The sequence below is a fragment of the Wyeomyia smithii genome, chromosome 1, assembly GCF_029784165.1.
Source record: "Wyeomyia smithii strain HCP4-BCI-WySm-NY-G18 chromosome 1, ASM2978416v1, whole genome shotgun sequence".
Taxonomy (NCBI): domain Eukaryota; kingdom Metazoa; phylum Arthropoda; class Insecta; order Diptera; family Culicidae; genus Wyeomyia; species Wyeomyia smithii.
Genome location: NC_073694.1, coordinates 14,378,866 through 14,400,889, shown reverse-complemented (window position 1 = coordinate 14,400,889; position 22,024 = coordinate 14,378,866). Strand labels below are relative to the sequence as shown.

At 39.0% G+C, this 22,024-nt stretch overlaps 2 protein-coding genes across 3 annotated transcripts in view; one reads left to right on the top strand and one right to left on the bottom strand.

Moving 5' to 3' along the window:
- Window positions 1-3,872: 3,872 nt before the first annotated feature.
- LOC129716584 (uncharacterized) lies at window positions 3,873-15,166 on the bottom strand. Its single transcript, XM_055666419.1, has 4 exons — window positions 15,024-15,166; window positions 14,885-14,936; window positions 9,608-9,670; window positions 3,873-9,551 (listed from the first exon to the last, which is right to left on the bottom strand). Exons 1-4 carry the CDS (start codon window positions 15,164-15,166, stop codon window positions 3,873-3,875), a joined length of 5,937 nt encoding a protein of 1,978 aa, XP_055522394.1.
- Window positions 15,167-15,177: 11 nt separating this feature from the next.
- LOC129720585 (uncharacterized) overlaps window positions 15,178-22,024 on the top strand; it is a 124,528-nt gene continuing 117,681 nt past the window's right edge. Inside the window, exon 1 of one of the 2 annotated variants that reach the window (XM_055672075.1) lies at window positions 15,178-15,953. The gene's annotated coding sequence lies outside the window, so the exon portion shown is untranslated. The remainder of the gene's footprint in view (window positions 15,954-22,024) is intronic. The other variant, XM_055672080.1, reaches the window with a different exon arrangement.

The window sequence follows — 22,024 nt, the reverse complement described above, 5'->3', positions numbered from 1 at the left end:
TTACTCAAATTGAGAGCTCAAATTGATAAAAAATGAATTATTACAGCTATTAAACCGTTCCTGTGAATTTTGGTGCCCCCAGCAAGCTCGGAATCATGTCAAAAGACCGCAGAGTAATTGCTCACCAGGTTCGTCGTTTCTACGTCTTTGAAGTCCTTACGCACTTTTGGCTTGGCCAGGAGCATCAAAATACGCAGGAACTATTTCAATACATTTTTTCTTGCATATCTTTTACCAGTTTTAACTTTAGGGAAAACTGAGAGTATGGCAAAATTTGAAAAAAAGGTGGGGCCACTTACAACATGAGTCTAACACAAACATGGCTAAGCAAGATGATATTATGGTTAAAATTTTCCTTTGAAAAGCAGGACAAGATAAGGGATGATATAATATCAGTACGGATAACGTACGCGATTTGAACATGACGTATTCATGCGATAACTGAATAAAATTTATGGTTGCAATAATTACAATTTTTAAGGTTATTACACATATTCGGAAGCCAGTTCTGGAGGTCGTGCGAGAAGGAAATGCTCTTATAGGTTACGCTGGATCGTCTACCTGATACTGTGACATTCAGCAATCATAACAGTTTCCATTCCGGTTACCCAGTCAACCACAAATCGTATATCAATGTATGAAAATTATCGCAAATATATCTTAACGAAGTCTAAATCGTATACCACGCTTATTATCCTGCGCAGAAATTCTGTTTCAATTGTATATCCTGGTGGAGACTAACCGATTTACGATTGTAGGCTTAGAATTGCAAGAAAGTGTAAAACAAATCACTTTCAATCGGAAATTATCGTATATAAACACGTATATCAATAAATTGCATACTTTTATCCCTCAGTACGTATATCGCCTTCAAAATAGTACGCATATACTGTTTTTGTGCATCAATTGTGAGTTTGTATGATCTATATGAGTGCGGATATTGGGATTGAAACATTATTATACGTATGAAAATGTTGACTGGGTTGGGTACCCTTACATCAGCAACCAGCACATTCAAATAGTTAGCTGTTCAACATTCCTCCGGAGGTTGAGGACTGAGAGATTGCTATGGTCTTAGCAAAATTCGGAAAAAATCAGCGACTCGTCACGGAAAAATACTCGGCTGATACAGATTTTCCTAAATGGGCGAGTACACGTGGTGCCCATATGGAAATCACAAGTAAAATTTCCAGGGCGTGCCAGTATTGGAAACAGGTCAGTCATAGGGATGAGAGCAATCCGGAGCAGAGTCAAATGGTGGTCATCGAGATGTTGAACCCTCGGCAACGTGCTGAACGCATCGCAGAACTAAACAGAAACACCCCTCAAAAATAGTTTTTTGTTCATAACTTTTTATGTAATCGTCGAAATAGTTCAAGACGTTCTAAGATTTTGTTCATTCTGCTAAACCTCGCAGCTTTGTTTCTCGAAAAACTCTATTTTGTCATATCAGTCTCTCCCGAGTCAAGACTCGAACCTACGGCGACTAGCTTGTCAGGCCAGCATCGTACCTCGAGACCAGCAGGGGAGGCTCATTGTTTCATATATATGTTGTCTTTCTAATCTGGTTTCTATGGTTAAAATAGGACATTTAAATACATGTATAAAACCATGAATTGACAACTTACTAGACATTGAATTAGGTGGTGCCGCTGAAGTTGAAGGCTCCATAATAAAATTTAACGAATTTAGGAATTTGAAAACCAAGACACTGAAATCACACAACGTTCTAAATGAATACGAAAAGATGCGAAAGGCGACAAATGTTCTTTGTTTTTTTTTTCTCATACAGCAAACTGTGTGCTTTACTTTCGTATCCAAACAAGTGCGAAGCAAAAGCAATCTGCAAACGGGCTATTGTTTTTGCAGGAGTTTGATGGTATGAATTTGCTGCTAGGATTTGACACTTCAATCAGCGAATTTCATGATCATAAATTGAAAAGGGCTGAATGCTTTCAATGTAGTTTTAAATATGCAGAAAGTGATAAATTAGTTTGACATGATTAGGATTTCATAAATATTAGTTTACTGTTTTTTTAACACGTATTTTTTTAACTTTTTATTGATAAATTTTGTGACTTTTGCCCAAATTTATATTTTATCCTCACGGATTAAGTTTGATATCTTGAATTTTCCATAATGGGTTCATGGTTATGATTAAAATTAATCTTGGATGAAATTTCAACTTCAAAAAATTAAAAATTAAAAAATCTGCTATCGATTTTTTCACTAAGGGGACAATTTGCGCAGTTTTGCGCTACAGCGGACAGTATGCCTTTGAAGGCCTAAATTTTGGAAGTAGTCGCAACCGTGGCAAACTGCGGCGTCTAAACTTTTAGGCTACTTTTCTACAAAAAATCACGTTTTTTTTTAATTTTTTTAGTGTCAGGCCTACTATGACCAAATTTTACAATATCTATTGAAAGGGGTTGGTTTTGCACAATATTTACAACAACTTTTCCTTTGACATCAAAAAAATCCAAGATATCATTGAAGCTACAGAGCGTTTCAAAGTAATGTACTTTTTTTCAAAAAAAAAAAAATGTCAAAAAACATTAGTATGCCATGCTTTGAAAAGTCATAAAAAAATCAGATTTCATGATATTGCGCCCAAATTTTGGATCAAGACATTTGAATGTTATAGCAATAATGGAAAAATATTATGAAACAGCTAACGAAAAAAAAATTTTTTTGGCTGATAGCCAGCGATTCTCCACTGTGCACTGTGCAGTGGTCCAATAAGACAAAAAGTGGAACTTAATTCCATAGCGCCTTTCACCTTCATCCTAGCTTAAAAGTGTCTTCGGAACAATTGTTTGTATGAATGACCCGCATAATCGCAAATTATTGAAAAATATGAAAAATTTGCTGAAAATTCAAAAACATGAAACTTTGTTGAACAAATGAAAATCATGTCTTTTTTCGGTACAAAGTTATAAAGTATATTACATGGAACTTACTTAAAATTAAGTTTTTTTGTTAGTTGCATTTTACATGAAAACGTTGTTCGGAAGAATTGTTAGGGCACACAAAACACACATTTTTGCCAAAGGCCATATATCTTCAGGACCTTTCCTCACAAAGTTATATCATATTTTAGCTTATTTTTCCGATAACTTCAAGAACGTATAGGTTAAAAAGGGGCGAGTGGAATCATGATGTCAATACTTTTCCTCGAAGTTAGGCTGAAGTACTATAAACTTCTTTAGGTTCCATTTGTCCCAATCCACCTGTTCCGAAATAGCGGAGTTGTATGAGGAACCGAATTCTTTTTAGCAGCACGCAGTTTTTTAGCGAATGCAGCTTTTAGCTGTGAAATATTTATTTTTAATTGATTTTTTTTTTTTATATAATCCAATGCGACTTACATAAACGGTCTTTCCTACAGTAATACAAGCAAATTCTGCCTTTTCTCCACCTGGCGGTAATCTCTGCTCAGACACAGTCTGTTAGGTTAGATTTTATTTTATATAAGTTATTTTTACTTACCTATTCGTACTCAATCCTATTTTTTAATCTCTAATTCTATTTAACGACAAAATTTTATTCAAAAAGAAAATTTTCATATATCTTTAATTGTAATTCACTGATCTATTGTAATATAATTCTAATTCGCAACTTCACTCTAAAAAGGTGTATGCTGTTGGTCTCCTAATCGTCGTCTGCTGCTTCCGCCTGCTTGACAGCTCCACTTTCGTTTTGGGTAGCAACTTCTTTATCGGAGATATTGGTAGCTGGCATAGCAGTGTCGCCAGAGCCAACATCCTCCCCCCCGTAACACTGACCCTCTGGGTCTGTTTTACATTTTTCATCTACCTCTAATACCGCCAGCTTATTCACCGCCCTACGAATCAACCCCCTCGCCGTTTGTACTATAGCCTGACGGATCCTCCCATCACTGCTTCTATCACCAGTGTTTCTAAACTTTCATCATCCAATTTTGCATGACTCTGGTACGCAACGTTCATGCCATTTTTTATTGAGCGCACCATGCGCTCCCACGCGCCCCCCATGTGGGGTGTACCGGGAGGGATAAACATCCACTTAGTTGAAGTGCTGGTGAAGGTAATGGCTAGCTCTTCCATCTGCTCCTGCAATAATCTATTTGCTCCCTGAAAATTCGTTCCGTTATCGGAGTAAATAGTAGCTGGTGATCCACGACGAACGACGAACCTGCGAATGCTTTTTATACAGGAACTAGTGCTGAGGCTGTGAACCACCTCAACATGAACTGCTCGTATAGTAAGGCAGGTGAACACCGCAATCCAACGTTTCGCATTGCTCCTACCAATTTTCACCACTAAGGGTCCGAATAAATCCAAACCGGTATGCGTAAATGGTCGTTCAAATGAAGCCAGACGTACAGCTGGCAACGGTGCCATTCGGGGGATGCTGGGTTTTACTTTGTACACTTTACACCATTGGCATGCTTTAGCGACCTGCTTCACGGCAACTCTTAGTTGCGGCACGTAGTATTTTTGACGAACCTCGTTCACGACTGTTTCGTGGTTGCAATGGCGAAATCTGCGATGGTAATCATCCAACATGAGATAAGTAAATCTATGTTTTCTGGGGAGTATAATTGGAAACTTAGAGCTTTCTGTCACGTTGGGGGCGGCTGTTATGCGCCCTTCCATCCGCAAAATTCCAAAGGTATCAAGCATAGGCGACAACCTGTACAAGCTGCTTGATTTTTCAAGCTGTAATTGTTTATCCGTCGAGTTCTGTTGGTTGTGCGTTAGAAGCACCATTTCGTTTGGAAACGCTTGCCATTGCGTTAAACGAATCAGTGTCCGTTGCCCTTTAAGCAGCTCCTCCGAACTCAAATAGCTGCTGTTCTGTCTTTTCACGATCGACATTTGTTTTCGGGTGTCGAAAACGCGATGTACGTATGCGGCTGAGCCAATCAGGCGTGACAGACGTGAGTACCGCTGTAGGTCGAACACCATTCCGGGTATGAAAATATGGCGGTGTACGTGACACGGTCGCAACTCTTCTTCCGTGGGTAACAATTTAGTTTTCTCACGAGGCCATTCGTTTGGGGAACCTTTCAAAAACTCCGGCCCATTGAACCAAGCGCCAGCTATGTTTTTGCATGGACCCTTCCCCCACTTTGTTGCCATATCAGCTGGGTTTAGTTTGGTTGGCACCCAATGCCACTCTCGTACGTTGGATGCCTCGAGTAACTCTCCTACTCTACATGCCACGTATTGTTTGTACTTTCGATGATCGGCGCGCAGCCAGGACAAAACGGTGGTTGAATCACTCCAAAGAAAACGCTGTTGAATCTTGACGCTGTGGCTCTGTTCAACAAATTGCATTAACCTTACTCCCAGCACGGCGGCCCGTAACTCCAGTCGAGGAATTGACAAAGGTTTTAGTGGTGCCACTTTCGTCTTCGCGGCAACCAGTGTGCACTCCACTATACCGTCTGGGTTTGTGATCCGAAAATAGGCTGCAGCGGCATAAGCTACTTCGCTTGCGTCTGCAAATATATGCAACTGGAGGTTTTGGTAGTGGCGAACGGTTGCATTCTGAAAATAGCATCGGGGAATGCGTATCTCTCCGATATCCTGGAAAAGGCTCGCCCATCGAGTCCAACGTTCAAAATCAGCATCATCGACTTTCTCGTCCCACTGCGTTCCTTTTCGCCAAACATCTTGTAGCAAAATTTTCCCATGCACAAGCAGCGCGCTCCACAGGCCCAGTGGATCAAAAAAACCCATTAGACATTTCAACAGTTGTCTCTTGGTTGGCCGCTCTCCCTCGTCGATTAATTTCTGGATAGCTTCTTGTACTACTGTGGACAAACATAAAATGTCCTCATTGGTCCACCACATCATCCCCAGTACGCGCTGGAATTCTTTTGTGTTCGACTTAATATCCTGACTGGACGACGGTTTTATTTCACCGAGACGGTGCAGTACTTCTGTGCTGTTGGATAGCCAGTTTCTTAATTCAAAGCCAGCATTGGCATGTATTAACCGCATCTCCTCAGAGACTCTGATCGCCTCTTCTATGCTTTCGTAACTTTCCAGCGAATCGTCTACGTAGTGGTTTTTTATTATTCCCTCCACTGCTCGGGGATACTGTTCTTGAAACTCCTTCGCATTCTTGTTTTTGACAAATTGTGCGGACGCCGGGGAGCATGTTGATCCGAAGGTCGCCACATCCATCAAATAAATTTCTGGGGGACACGACGGATCTTTCCGCCACAGGAACCTCTGCGAATGCCGATCTTCGGCACGAATTACGATCTGGTGGAACATTTCCTTTATATCTGCTGAAACCGCTACTTTAAACTGCCGAAAGCGCGACAAAACAGCTGGTAAGACGGTCAATTGGTCTGGTCCCTTCAACAGGAGCGTATTTAGTGATATACCTCCCACCTTCGCTGCTGCGTCCCATATTAAACGAACCTTTTCAGGTTTTTTAGGGTTTATAACTACCCCGAGCGGTAAATACCAGATCCGATCTTTGTTCTCCAGTACCAGTTCCGCTTCTGTCGCGCGGTGTGCATATCCTTTCGCCTGGTATTCCATCAGCTGTCTTTCGATATTCTCCCGTAACTTAGGCTCCCGGTCCATTCGCTTCTCGAGACACTGCAGCCGGCGCAGTGCCATGGGATAGCTGTCAGGAAACTGTACCCGATCGTACTTCCACAAGAGCCCCGTTTCAAAGCGGCTCCCAACTCGGACCGTTGTTTTCTCCAAAATTTGTTGAGCCCGCTTCTCTACCGCGGATAGCAGAGGTATTGTAGATTGAACGGCAACATCTTCAAGTGTGAAGTAATCCTTTACTATTTTGTGTAGTTCATCGTCGTTAGTGCAACTACAAGAATGGCAGTTCAGCGATTGCTTCGTGTTTTGTCCGTCATGGCCGCCATAAACGCACCATCCCAATCTAGTTTTCGCAGCAACCGGCTCACGACAGCTTCCTTCCTTCACCTTTAAGGGAACGATCAAATTCAAATTGTTCACACCAATAAGCAACCGAGGCGTAGCATTTACATAGCTAGCTACGGGAAGCCCTCGTAGATGTTGGTATTTTGCCACTAATTTTTCGTACGACAGAGTTTGTTTCGGAAGTGAAAGTTCCTTAACTGAGCGTACATCATCTAGAGGATACATACTCTGTCCGCCAACCGCGGAAATTGATAGAGACACTTGCTGTGATGTTGTTTCCATTCTAGTTACGTTACCCGTCCACATTAGGCACAGCGGTCGCTTGTCACCGTGCACACCAAGTTGATTCACCAAAGTCTCCTCAATCAATGTCATTGACGAGCCGTCATCAAGAAATGCGAACGTATTAACCACTATGCGTGGCCCGAAGAGAGTCACCGGTATGATACGGAAAAACAGCGATTGCTCTACTTGTCGATGTGTGTAGTTTTCACCAGAAGATATGTACGGCGGGCGGCTCAGTGCATTATTGGATCTCATAGTGTGAAGCAAAGGATGATGGCGGTATTGACATCCATTCGTCCCACAGTAACTCGAACGCCTGCAGCTCCTCCTGCCATGGTCACACAAACAGTTCCGACACAGTCTCTTGGCATTAATGTAGTTCCAACGTTCATCGACAGATAACGCTTTGAATGTTTTGCAATCGTGCACACGATGTCCAGTTTTCTTACATACGTAGCACAATCTTTCCTTGTCACGCACCTCCTCTGTTATGTCTGAGTGTGCGTTGAAAGTTCCGCGATATTTTGGTTTTAATTTTTCTCCGGACTCACTCTTGATATTTCTTCGTTCATACATTGTCACTTTACTCGCAGATATCACGATGTTTGACATGAAGTCTCCGAAAGTTTTCAAATTAACTTCCGAAACGTTTCGCAAAAAATTACCCCACTCCATCTTTATATGAGCGGGAAGTTTTCCAACCAATTCCATCAAGAGTGTTGGGTTAGACAAATGCGCGAGTTGCCCTGCAGCTTCAAGATGATCACAGAGGCTTTGCACTGCCATCCCGAAATCGATTAGCGTTTCTAGTCTATCGGCTTTCGGCACGGGCACGGAACGAACTTTCTCCAGTAGCGCCTGTATAAGCAGCTCTGGTCTTCCATAGAGCAAATACAAGGTATCTAATACGTGCGGAACTGACTCCGGAAGAAGAAGGCGGCTTTGTACCGATTCATAGGCAGCACCTTTGAGGCTGCGTTGGAGACGACATAAATTTTCAGCACTGCTGTATCCACAAGCAAGCGTCGAATTTGTAAAGCTGCTTATGAACACAGGCCAATCGGCAGGGTTGCCCGAAAACTGAGGCAAATCCCGTGACATAACCTGACGAGCGGCTAGCTGCGAGGGGGTGGGGATATATTCGGTAATTTTCGAAAATTCGATGGGGGTTGTTACATCTTCGTGTAGTGAATCAGTACTTGATTGAAACTGAACACTTGGGTTTGGTTTAGGTAAAGCGGTGGAGTATCGTGGTGGTATTGGTTTCGGTTTGGTTTGAAACATATTACCAAACTGATCAATTAAACTTTGAAAATTTCCATCTTCAGCCGATAGGGCGGATTTCTTATTTATTGTTGGCTTACCTTGCTGCGGTGCTACGGGGGGTTCAGGAATGACTTTACCTTTTGCTTTCGAACGATTATCTCTTTGAGTAAGATTCGATTCATTTTGCAGCACCTTTGGTGCTGCTCCTTTGCTCTTCTCCAAAATAGTACTTTCCCTCGATTGGTTAGCGGTTGTTGCCAGCATGGATGAACTACTTGGGTTCATCAGTTGTTGCTGAAATTTGGCGAACAAAACTGCTGCATTATCGGTGTGTACAGCAGCAAATTCTTTATTAAACTGTAAAGATGATTGCAAGTTAGTTGGGTGCTTCTTTGCCCCAATCGACTGTCTAAGCTGAGACAGTATCGATGGATGTCTCAATGGACTGGATGCGGGAGCAATCATATCGGCAGCAGCAACTTCGATAGGGTCGAGTGGTGCGGGGGGCAGCGTCGAGGAGGCGGCTTTGTTGTCCTCAGTGTGGCCTACTGCGCCTTCAGCTTGACCTGCGTTCTCGTCGATCCACTTCCTCACCTTATCATTGTTGGCCCGTTTACTTGCTCGTGTCCGGACACTATCGTTCTCCTCAGACGCATCCAGTTCAGCCTCAATAAGCTTGTATTTTTCTTCGATGTATTTTCGCTCCACTTCACGCTGCTCGTTCAGCTTCTGGACCTGCAACGCAAGGCGAGTCGATCTTGCCACGGATGACACAGTGCGTATAGATGATACATCGTGCACACACAAACGACAGCTCCATTGTCGATCGGCTATAGAAGGCGTAACTCCAGCACAAGATAGATGCCACCATGCATCACATGTGTCGCACTGGACGAAGTTATCATCGCTGTCCGGGCGGTCGCAATTCACGCAGCTCGATAAGTCCGCATTGGGTGTATTTGTTATTTCGTTATCGGCAGCTGTGCTATCCATGATCGAACGTTTATCTAAAAGATTGTTCCGAAATAGCGGAGTTGTATGAGGAACCGAATTCTTTTTAGCAGCACGCAGTTTTTTAGCGAATGCAGCTTTTAGCTGTGAAATATTTATTTTTAATTGATTTTTTTTTTATATAATCCAATGCGACTTACATAAACGGTCTTTCCTACAGTAATACAAGCAAATTCTGCCTTTTCTCCACCTGGCGGTAATCTCTGCTCAGACACAGTCTGTTAGGTTAGATTTTATTTTATATAAGTTATTTTTACTTACCTATTCGTACTCAATCCTATTTTTTAATCTCTAATTCTATTTAACGACAAAATTTTATTCAAAAAGAAAATTTTCATATATCTTTAATTGTAATTCACTGATCTATTGTAATATAATTCTAATTCGCAACTTCACTCTAAAAAGGTGTATGCTGTTGGTCTCCTAATCGTCGTCTGCTGCTTCCGCCTGCTTGACAGCTCCACTTTCGTTTTGGGTAGCAACTTCTTTATCGGAGATATTGGTAGCTGGCATAGCAGTGTCGCCAGAGCCAACACCACCCATATTAGAGTACGGCGAGCATATATTACAGTAGGTTTTGATATATCAAAAATACTAACTTTTTTGTGTTAAGAGATAGAGGAATGGTTTATTCGGCAAAATTTTAGAACGTGCAAAAATATGAAACTTTGCTGAACAAATAAAATTCCTATCTTCTTTGTGAACACACACAATATCGCACGCAAGCCTGGGGGGCTTATGCGGTCTCGATCAACTAGATTAGTTGAGAGAATTCGTTATCGATATTGTTTTTGGCACATTTTGCATGTGTAGGATAAGTACAACGATACACCGTGCCCCAGTGCTGAGTCGAGAAAATTTCCAGCTCGAAAAGATCCTCGACCTGATCGGGAATCGAACCCGATATCACGACCGTGTGGGAGAGCTAGCAGACCGACATCGCTAACCACAGAACCATTGGGAACAGAGTTACAGAACATTTCTTGTAGAACTTACTTAAAAGTTAGTTTTTGTACTTAACTTTCGTTAGTTACATTTTACAAGAAAACGTTGTTCCAAAGGAGCATTTAGGCATACAAAACACACGTTTATGTTGAAGACCACACATCTCCAGGACTGTTCCTTGCAAAGTTATAGCATATTTTAGCTTATTTTTTCGATAACTTTGAGAACGTATAAAGTAAAAAGGGGCAAGTGGAATCATGATGTCTATACTTTTTCTCAAAGTTTAGCTTGAGTGCTCAAAATTGTTATGAGTTCCATCCGTCCCAATGCACCTAATCTTTATTCTATACGTTGTTAAAGTTATCGAAAAAATATGCTGAAATGTGGTATAACTTTGTAAGAAAAAGTCCTGAAGATATGTGGTCTTTAACAAAAACGTGTGTTTTGTATGCCCAAATGCTTCTTTCGAACAATGTTTTCTTGTAAAATGTAACTAACAAAAGTTAAGTACAAAAAACCAAATTTTAAGAAACTTTTACATGCAATACTCTGTAACTCTGTTCCCAATGAAGATAGGAATTTTGTTTATCCAGCAAAGATTCATATTTTTGCACGTTCTAAAAGTTTGCCAAATAAACCATCCCTCTATCTCTTAACACAAAAAAGTTAGTATATTGGATATATGAAAACCTACTGTAACATATGCTCGCCGTACTCTAATATGGGTGAATTGGGACAAATGGAACCTAAAGGAGTTTATAGTACTTCAGCTTAACTTCAAGGAAAAGTATTGACATCATGATTCCACTCGCCCCTTTTTAACCTATACGTTCTTGAAGTTATCGAAAAAATAAGCTAAAATATGATATAACTTTGTAAAGAAATGTCCTGGATATACATGATCTTTGGCAAAAATGTGTGTTTTGTGTGCCCTAATAATCCTTCCGACCTACACTTTCATGTAAAATGCATCTAACAAAAGTTAAGTACAAAAAAACTAACTTTTAAATAAGTTCCATGTAATATACTTTATAACTTTGTACCGAAAAAAGATAGAATTTTCGTTTGTTCAACAAAGTTTCATATTTTTGAATCTTCTACAACTTTGCTGAATAAACTATTCTTCTACCTCTTAACACAAAAAAAGTTATTCTCTTTTATTTTTAGTTTAGTAAACTTTTTATATTTTTTCACAATTTGCGATATGCGGGTCATTCATACAAACAATTGCTCTAAAGAAACTATTAATCTAAGATTAAGTTGAAAGGCGCTATGGAATTAAGTTCCACCTTTTGCCTTATTGAACCACTGTGCAGCGGCGTGAACTTGCATCGGTATGACAACAGATCACACGAAGTTTGACGTAGCAGAACGCAGAAGAAAACAGTTCTAGCAGAACGCACTGATTCCTACGAAATATCGAAAAAAATTGCGACGAAATAAGACACCAGTCGTTTATTTCGACTCTAGATTTTCATCATGTCAACATTATACCTATAAGATTTTAATTCGTTAATTTTAGTGAAGTCATTGCACGGAACCACAAAGGATTGCTTTCCATAAAATTACTAAATAAGTCAAAGGGAAAATGCAGCTTTCCTAGGACGATTGAAAACATTTGATTCCAACGCACTACATGAAAAAAACAGGAGAGTTGTGTGCAAAGCTACAACCGCAAGGTTGAAGTAGAATACTTTTACAAGAAAGATAACCCGGCTGCTTACGTGTCAGTCATTTTTTCTATTAAATAAACCTTGACTAATCAGATCAATCAAATTTTGCGCTTCAACAAGGATTGACCATTTTCAATAATATAGTAAGTTGCTTGTCATGATTGAGGCTTGTTTTTAAATTTTGATTATGCGTAAAATTGATTTTTATGCAGATAATGAAAGTTTCGGCTGTCGTGTCCATTACTGAACAAAAAGATAATTCAGTACGTTCTGAGACACGGAGATAAAGTAAAATTTATAACTTTTTCAAATTAAAAAATGTGAACTAACTCATTAGAAAATATTAACTCTTCAATTAAGTTTTTATTTCATCCTGAAAAGGACAATTTGTTGTTCATTTTAGTATCGGATGAGATGCCGATCACATCTTTGTGTTATCACTGACAGTGTGAATAAAGTATTCCTTGTGATAAAATAATCAGTGAAAAGCTGATTTATCACTCAAAACTAGACGGCTCACGTGTTGTCAAAATGAGTCAACTTTTCATTGAATGCATTTACTAGTGCCCATTATCGTACAGACACTGCATTTCACTTAAGTGCCTCACTGCATCAGGCGCTATCGATGCTGAGATCCGCTGCAACTAGTGCGCTATCCATTGCTACGCCACAGCTGTGGCCGCTTTCCGCCATCGCTGGTATCCACTGCACTGCTCGTGCTGCTGCTAAGGGAGGACAACTCTGTCGCTGTCTAGAACTTTTATGAGCGGCTTCGGCTGAAACAGGCTCTTATATAGGCCAAATGGCATGTTTTAAATTGCAAGGTATATGATTCTGTCGGCCCTGCTTGGGAAGCAATCATATAACGACCAATCAGCGGTCGAATTTTTCGTTTTGACAAGGCTTGACTATTTTCAATAGTACAATAGTGTGAATAATAAAATTACAATTATCTTCTTTTGGGAAGAATTTTAGAAGATTTTCCAATCTATTGCTGCAAGAACGAAGGAAATCCATCGAATACTAACCGATTTATTAGCATTTGAAATTGGACATATTTTTCACTTTTTTTCGGTTTTAGATTTTCATTTCACATCCCAATGTAGCCGAACTTCCTGAGAGAAGTATTCTACTTCAAAAAAACAGGAAACAACTGACAGCCAAGGATGATGCTCATATGAAACGTGTTTTTAACAAGGATTTTTACAAAACCTACAAAGAAAATCAACTTGTCTGAAAAACTGAACTTGTCTATGAGTTCACGAACAATCCAGAGACGGTTCGAGGAGCGTGGGAATTGGTAGTTAAAGCCCCAGGAATGTTTAGCGAGGTTGACGTTTGCCAACAACCATTTCGACACCGCCCGAACTGTGGAAGAGTTGTTTACTGATCCCAAGGTCGACATTATGGAGTTGCCAGCCCCGTCACCAGACTTAATTCCATCGAGAATCTATGGCACATCGTAAAGAAGTCGATCGAAAAAAATCCGAAAACAAGCGGGAATTATGGAAAAGAATCCAAGCAGCCTGGTATGCGATCCCTGTTAGTAATTGTTGAAAGCTGTTCGGTCGATTCTATGTCAAACAAGATGAAAAAAGTCATCTTAAACAGAGGTATTTTTGTTATCAAAAACAAAGTTAAAAAATAAATAAAGCAAAAATGTTTAAAAAAGATTGAAAAAGAGGAGCAATACAGGTGCCAGAGTCTAGAAAAAACAGGAATTAAATCTGAAACAATGGAATGAAACTGGTTTGAAAAATATGTATAAAACAAATAAAATGTTGAAATGTGTAAACTATAATACATGACTAAGACGTAGATAAAAACATTGAAAAGAATTATTTTATGAGCTATTCACATTCAAGTTCTATTACTTATATTTCAAGTTGTAAAGTAGGCAATGTATGTGATTTTTTCGAGGATGCGAAAAAAGAACATCGGCTGAGGATGGGATTTAGACTTAGACTCGTCCACACGGGACCCCGTCCGAGACCTCGTTCGAGTCCCTTCTGGAAGAGGGAAATTTTTTTTAAGCATAAATCACATCCTCAGCCCGTGTTTATTTTGCGCATCCTCGAAAAAATCATATACATTGCCTACATCAAAAAGAATACAAAACATAGAAAACCTTTCAACAAACAATAAAATTAACTGTGCATGAGGCAGTTTAAAATTTTAAAGCTGTGAAAAAAAGATCCATCAAACGAAAGCAATAGGATTGATTTTCTAGACAACATTTAGTGAAAACCGATTGAAAAAAAGTTTCAAGCAGTCCTTAATACGGCTGAAATTAATAAAATGAATGAAAAAGAAAACACAGTCCTGCAAAATCTTTTCAATTAACTTTTTCGTAGAGAGGGATGCTGTTTTAAATTTTCTGAGAAATCAATTTTTATCTGTGTCTTCCGGCTGCAATTAGACTTCAAAATTTTAGTTACGGAAATAAGCAACAGCTGAAACTACACCCCTGTCAGGAGGTGCACTTTCGCGTTCATTTCACCGCACTGGCCGTGGCCTTTCGCATTCGCATTTGGATGCTGCACTGCTGCTCTCTTCGTGTCCCGACCGTCGTCGTCGTTGTCGTCGTCATCACAGTCATTATCACATTACACTCTCACTCTCACTCTCGCGAATGATTACAAACGGTTTGTGGTCGGTCTGCTGCCCCTTTAGCCCCTTGGGCCACGGTATGAGGAGACCCCGCAGGGTTTTTTTCTTTACAATTCTCCACGATAACCGGCCCGCGTGCCGAGCTCGAAGCTCAAAGCTCTAGAGAAGTGAGAGAATACTTGATCGTACCGTAACGTACGTAAGAAGTGCACCTTTTGGTGGCACTTGATCGCAGGATCTGCTGCTCGTGGTTTATAGAAGTAGCGGCGAAATTTTCCTTCCCCTGGTACGACGAGAGCCCGCACGGTGAGAGCGAACTTGAACTTACCTAACCACGCCACGGTTGGGAAGGGGGTGCTCTGCCGGCTCCTCTTCTCTAGCCTGACAACGATCGCGCGACTGCCGGATCGGATCGGGGTCTCCTCTCAGCGAGACCTCGTGGACCCCACAAACTTCGCTCAGCAGACTCATTGACTTCTGGCTGGCTGGCTGGCAGGCTGGCACACAGACTCTATACTATCTATCTTTTGTGGGCCGTTCGGGCGGGTTGAAGTATAACGTTGAAAGCAAACAGGTGAATTAAACACTCCTGTCGAGACAACCGCACCGTTAAGACGTTACACGATCGCCGCGGAGACCCGCAGAAACAGAAAATCGGAAATCTTTGTGCAGATTTTGTGTATGTGGACTTGATTTTTTCTTTTGGTTTTTCTTTCCTTCGGTGACGGTGATTTGCCCGTTCGCATTCGAGGAGGCTCCGGGGGCTCCTGACTGGACCAATTCGGAAAGCGAATTTGTGCTCTGTTAGTGGATTTGTTGTACACGAATTACTGCGCTTATTCCCATTGGATTATTGTGTCAGAAAATTGTTGTTGCTGTGCAATTCTAGCTGCAAGTGCAAATGTGACAAAATTCGTCCCATTAAAAACAAAAATTCAAGGGTGAAGCTTTTCTCTTGTGTGCCATACTAAATCAAACAAAAAAAGTGTGTGCAGAGCAGAAGAAAGAAGGGTGTACAAATCGATTGAGCAGTGCGAAACGGAACGAAAAGTGATTGCAAAGCTGAATAAAATTCACCTCGAAATCGAAGGTCAATCAATGTGCGAACAGATCATACGAATGGATTGATAGATTCAATGCTTTTGTGAGAGAGAGAAGAATCTGGCCCCGGCAGAAGGCGCGGACTCGACTGGATTGGATCAAGTTTGAGCTGTGTACGATAATCGGAAGGAACCAAAGTTCATTTTTTTTCTAGCAGGTAAATAACAAGAACGAAAATATTTTATGAAGTGACGAACTGTGTGTAGAATATAGAATATTGAAAATTAGCGTTTTGCACTGTCCATAAAGTCATTCATTTTGAGCAGATTGAAAGTGAAACTGTACGAACAAGTTTTATTGCTTCTGTTGAAAAAAAAAAGTTCAAGTTGATTTGCTGAAATCCATGTGTAGCAGAAGAAAAAACACATAAAAATCCCACATTCCAATGTTATATCAAGCGGAGTCGTGTAATGAAAACCTCAAAAACAAAAATTTAAAAAAAATCAGCTGTTAAAAATTCTGGTGCTTAGTGCAACATTTTGATTAAAATTTGGAACGAATTCTTTTTTTCGGCCGTTTCGGATATTTATAAGAGTTGATTTGCGTGTTTTGGTAACAAAGTATTCAATATTTTGTGGCCAAAAGTTGTCACAATATTGTCAAGAATTGAAAATCATAAAACAAAAATCAGTTTGGAAGCTATAAATATTTTTAACGATCTCATCCCAAAAATGTCATCAAATTAATAACAAAACGTTGAACTCCGTTAAGTAAAGTTTTAAAAACCGTTATGCTGTAGACAAAAAAAGAGTTAAAATAGATATGGGTATTCAAGGAGGCTGAAAGTGAAACTGAATGAGTAAATTTTCCGCTCCTGACGAACAAAAAAAAATTATTTCACCAATACACCAGTACTCCAGTTAATTATCTGAAATTCATACGTAGTGCCCTGAAGTATTTTTCACGCATATTAAAGAGTTTTCCCATTTTTTTACTTTGATTTCGAAATTTACGCGTTTTGTCTAGCATGTTTTAAGTGGATTTTCAATTTTAAATCGTTCATTTAGACTGTCCAATGAGTTTTCCTAATCCAGTTACTCGAAAGTATTTAGCAGAAATTATTAAAAATCTTAAGCAAATGAAGTTTTTTTTTCACGCGGATTTTAGAATTCACGCGAATTGCGGAATTTACGCGGTTTTATTAAGCGCTACGTAACCCTCGCGTAAAAGAGACTTTAGTGTACCTAAGCACACCAGCAGAGAATATAAACGGAAATCGTGTGATGAAAATCTCATCGAGAAGAAAAACATTACATGGCGACCGTGTAGTGACATCTCGGAAACAAAACCAAATCAAGAAATTTTTGGAATTTAGGCAGATTCCCCAGAAAAGTCGTTTTTTTACGCGACATATTTTTAATGGTTTTCCATTTTCAAATCGTTTATTTAGTGTCCGATGAGTGAACCTAATCTAATTACTGAATATTCCTTGCTTTGACAGATACTGTTTATATTTTCTTGATTTTCTTGAAATAACACTGCAATTGATTCTTTATTCAAAGTTTTTGGCAAAAATGGTTTGAAAACATTAAAAAATGAAGTTTTTAACGCGGATTTTAGAATTTACGCGGTTTTTTACGCGTTTTTTTTACACATGATTCGCGGTTTTCGAAATTAACGCGTTTTTCGCGGGTTTCGGAATTTGACGCGTTTTTTTACGTGCTAGCAAAAGACTTGAGTTCACCTCAGTGCTCCAGTAAAGAATATCGACAAAAGTCGTGTAATGAAAACCTCATCGAAAATAAAACATTACATGGCGACCGTGTTGTTATATCTAGGAAGCACAACCAAGCTCACTACCGTTAAGAATAGTTCAAAATCAATCTGATTATCTCTGGTGAGTTGAATATAAAGCAAAAATTGTAAAGAAAAAAGTATCCTTGGTTCTGCTGAAAGTACATAACGAAAAACTTGTAGCGAGTGTAGTGAGCTAGAAATGGATAAATAACACTGGTCGACGAAAGCGAAAAAAATGATTCCCCAAAGCTCAAAATAGTTGCCCTAGGAAGATTATAGGTTTTCAACCATTCCTGTGAAACTTGATGCCTCTAATCATTGTCAAAACCAGTTTCTCAAGTTAACGTAAATGTGTCGCATAGTAAGTACTCACCGGGTGCGTCGCTTCAACGTTATGCTCACGAGACTCATAAGGGTCTCTGAATACCACCAATAAAATAGAAAGAAAATGTTTAGGATGGCTCCAGAGAATAGCAGAAAATTAATAAAAAATCAACAAAAGTTAATGAGGTCTCCAGAATATTATAAAAAAAAACCTAAGAAAAACCTGGCGCAAGTCATCAAAACCAAACTCAAATCATCAAATTTTACAAATTTCAAACATAAAATCATCATTTGTAATAATTATTCTAAATATCAGTTTTTGAAGTATTTAAAAAATTACAATGATCGAAAAAAGTGAAAAACAAATTATGCCCTAGAGCTCAAACTCGAATGAAATGAAAGCTTTAACTTTTCACCCATTCATGTGAAGTTTAGTGCCTGGAAGTGCGTCAATAGGCCAAAAAGTAAATGATAACCGGGTTCGTCATTTCTACGTTTGCTCAGGGGAAAACTTCATTTGAGTTGTCAACACGAGTTTGTCTTTTATGCTTTTTAACTTTTGTGTTTTTTTTTCGCCATTTTCGTGAATCTCGGGGCTCCTAATCAAGTCGGAAGCGCGTAACGCCTTCAGACACTCAAATGTAATTTCCTTGTAAGTAAACGTAGAAGCGACGCAACCGGCGATCATTTACCTTCGGCCAATTGACTTACTGCCGAGCTTGCTAGGGGCTTGCCAAAATTCACAGGAATGGAAAAAAAGCTGTATTATTTCATTTTTCCCAGTTTGAGCTCTAGGGCGAAACCTGTGTGTTAGCAAAAAAAAAAATATTTTTCAGCAGCTGAAATGTCAACTAATCACTGAAATGTTCACCAAATCAGTGGAGTAACCGAGGAGGCGTAGGGTTCATCTTCCCAAAGCCTCCGACCTTCTAATATATTCAAATGTCAGGGTTCTGCGTTACTTTTTCTAGAATGCTAATGTAATGTGTGGAAGAAATTTTTTCTTCAAATTTCGTTTAGAAGTAGAGTTCAGAAGCTTCGTATTCTCGAAAAAAATCATCATGCAAAATATCAGCTCAATCGGATTTCCGGTTGTGGAGCCTAAAAGCAGTCATTCCTTCACTTTTTGACCGATGAAAAAATGCACAGAAATTGTCGGTATAAAATTATAGAATTAATTATTTTTAACCAAGTCTCTTAGAAATGTATAAAACTTCTAGAACTGGTGTTATTCAGAAAAAAAACCTTCAAAATTTTTTCTAGGGAAAGCGCCAGATTTCGACCATTCATATATTACCAAGGACATTTGGCATTAAAAAACGATATCGAAAATTTCACGCTATTTTTCATCGGTTAAAAAAGTAAAACTTCGACGACTCTGAGGCACGACTTTCGGAAGTTCTATTACAAAGGCTTAAGTTTTCTAGACCGTTGCCAGGGGCGTGTAGTGAACAAGTACGTGCGGAGAAATCAACGACCGCCCGGAATCAAATCAATTGTTTAACTCTTGGGCTTGTTTCTGTCGTCTAAAAAGGGAATTTCATCACTACTCTTTTTTCTATGGCTTACTCATTTCACTGTCATGCGGCCGTCATTGTTTCTCCCGCGAAACAAGGTGTCTAGTATCAGAACTTTATTCCGACGAAATAAATTCGAGAAAATATATTATTTCAAACTACGCAACAGAAGGCTGCTTCGAATGAGTATCTGGTGTCTGTGCGAATGGAATGTTGTGACTCTACCTGGTTCTGGGAAGGAGGCAGCTGCACGATGGTGCTGGAATTTTCTTGGGGATTTTTTTCAGGAAAACAAAACTTTTAATACCTACCGGAAAGTCGATTTCCATGGGCACTAGGGTGTCCCGAAAAAAATCGATGTTGAAAAAGTCAAAGTGCTCAGCCCTAAAATTGTCTAAAAAATTGTTTCCAGGTTGCCCAAACGTGATTTAAGAAAAATGACTTTTTTAAGCTACAAAACTACCCTTTTGCATTTTTTGCAATTCCGTTCGATTTCCACATTTTTTCATATATTTTTTTTCGTTGAGTTAATTTTGAATATTTTACATGGTTTAGTTCAGCATCGCATGCAGTTATTTGACTCACAGAGCTCATTAAACATCGTAAAAAAGTGAATTTTTCCTATATTTTTTAGATAAAACTCTTTAAAACACATATAAAAAAGTTTCAGTCAGAAACTGAAATTTTAACTGGAAAGCGGGATTCATGAAGAAAATTTATATGAAAAAAGATCCTAGATATCTTATAAGGTAGCTGAGATATTGGCATTTTACATGTGATGGAAAACTAAGCATTCGTACAAAAATACCACTAAAGCTTAATATCTCCAATACTCTGTGTTTTCTTTTGCCGTTTGTGCGACTAATTACCCAAATAGTGATTCAAATAATGATTACAGCTATAAAGTGTGTTCAAAAAACTTTCGGGATATTCAAAAGGACATCTTTTAATGTAGAATGATGGGTGATTAATCCACCAATGAGTGAGATAAAAAATTTATTTTTTAATCAGATTATAATAGATGCAAGGTGTCTTCGACAAAATTTTAGGTCATCTCAAACCAAGAAACTTTGCCGAAGACATCATGTTTCTTTCTCTTACATATTACGAGCAACATAGAGCTTTCTATGAGAAGACATTTTCCATGTAAATTTTTGTCAAAAACTCCGCTTTGCAGAAAAAATTCAGTTCTTGATCAAAAAATTGTTTATTTGTGTTTTGAAGGGTTTTATCTAAAAATTATTTGCAAAAAGATATTTTTCTTTGATGTTTTATGCGCGCTGTGAGTCAAAAAACTGAATTCGATGCTGAACTAAACCATGCAAAATACTCAGAAACAATCCCACAAAAATAAAAAACATATATGGAGAAATGTAGGAATCGAACAGAATTTAAAAAAAAAAAAGCAAGCGGGTGGTTCTGTAGGTAAAAAAGTCATTTTTTCATAAGTCACAATTGGACAACCTGAAAATTTTTCAGAAAGTCTAAATGTTCTACGAAAATGCTATAAATAACATTATCTTTCAATTTAGGGCTGGGTACCTTGACTTTTTCAACATCGATGGGCACAACTGTTCATGCCATGCGTTAACAATAATAATTCTAGCATTGTTCTCGAACTGACCATAGACTGCGTTACACGGTAAGCAGTATCACTGAAAAGCAAGAAAACACTTCGTGTTTTACGTAGTTCTCTTCTATTCTCTCACTTCAATAATCTCCCGCACTCATATCTCTACTACAACATAATAACCCGCATTAAGAGTGACTGATGTGAGCGCTCCAAACCACTATTTTGCTAACTCCGTTTTGCTACATGATTGTCATTGGTTTTAGTAGCATATAAGCGGGGAGCTGCTCTCCACAGAAAAGATTTGTTTGGCTACGTCAATGCACCAAATATCAAAAGATTTTCTGAATATAAATATGCGAGAAGCGACCGAAGAACAATCGAAAAGTTGCTCAGGAGCCGCCACAAAAGTTATGGGAAAACTATCAAAATGCTAAGACAAGACGCGACAGCTGGCTTCTTATTTTTCTTTTCGTAACGGCCGTCATCCCCGTCGAAATTTTTTTGAACGTTCCATACCGTTGATGCCAGAGTGATTATTTTTAACAACTTCTGCAGGTCAATGAAAATAAAAAAAATTAAAATTGCAATATATAGGCGAATAATACTCAATTCTTATTTATTTTTTTATGTTCAATAAAGCATACTTCTACTATCAAATTTTTTCTTCCTAAGTTTCTTGGTACCCAAATTTTTTCTTTCTAAGTTTCTTGGCCTTCAACCGAAATAGTAATAAACGATTAATCAATGCATTTTTAAAGTTATAACAGTGAAATACATTACTCGGTAATATCATGTGCCTTGCATACTTTTGCATCATTATTTATGAACAATTAAAATAGCTAAATTATGACTCTCCAGCATCACTGCTTTACAGTGAAAAGTAACCTCGTTGTATTTTCTACGTGACGATTGCGTTAGCGAATTCAGCCAATCAGCAGCCGGTTCAAATTGGTTGAATGTAACGGTGACCAGCTGTCACGTCTTGTCTTAGTTAAAATGTACTTAGTTGATAGTTATTTGCATTGCATTTGCACCAGTTACGGTGAAGACAGCAGCACTGTCAATCCATTTAGTCAC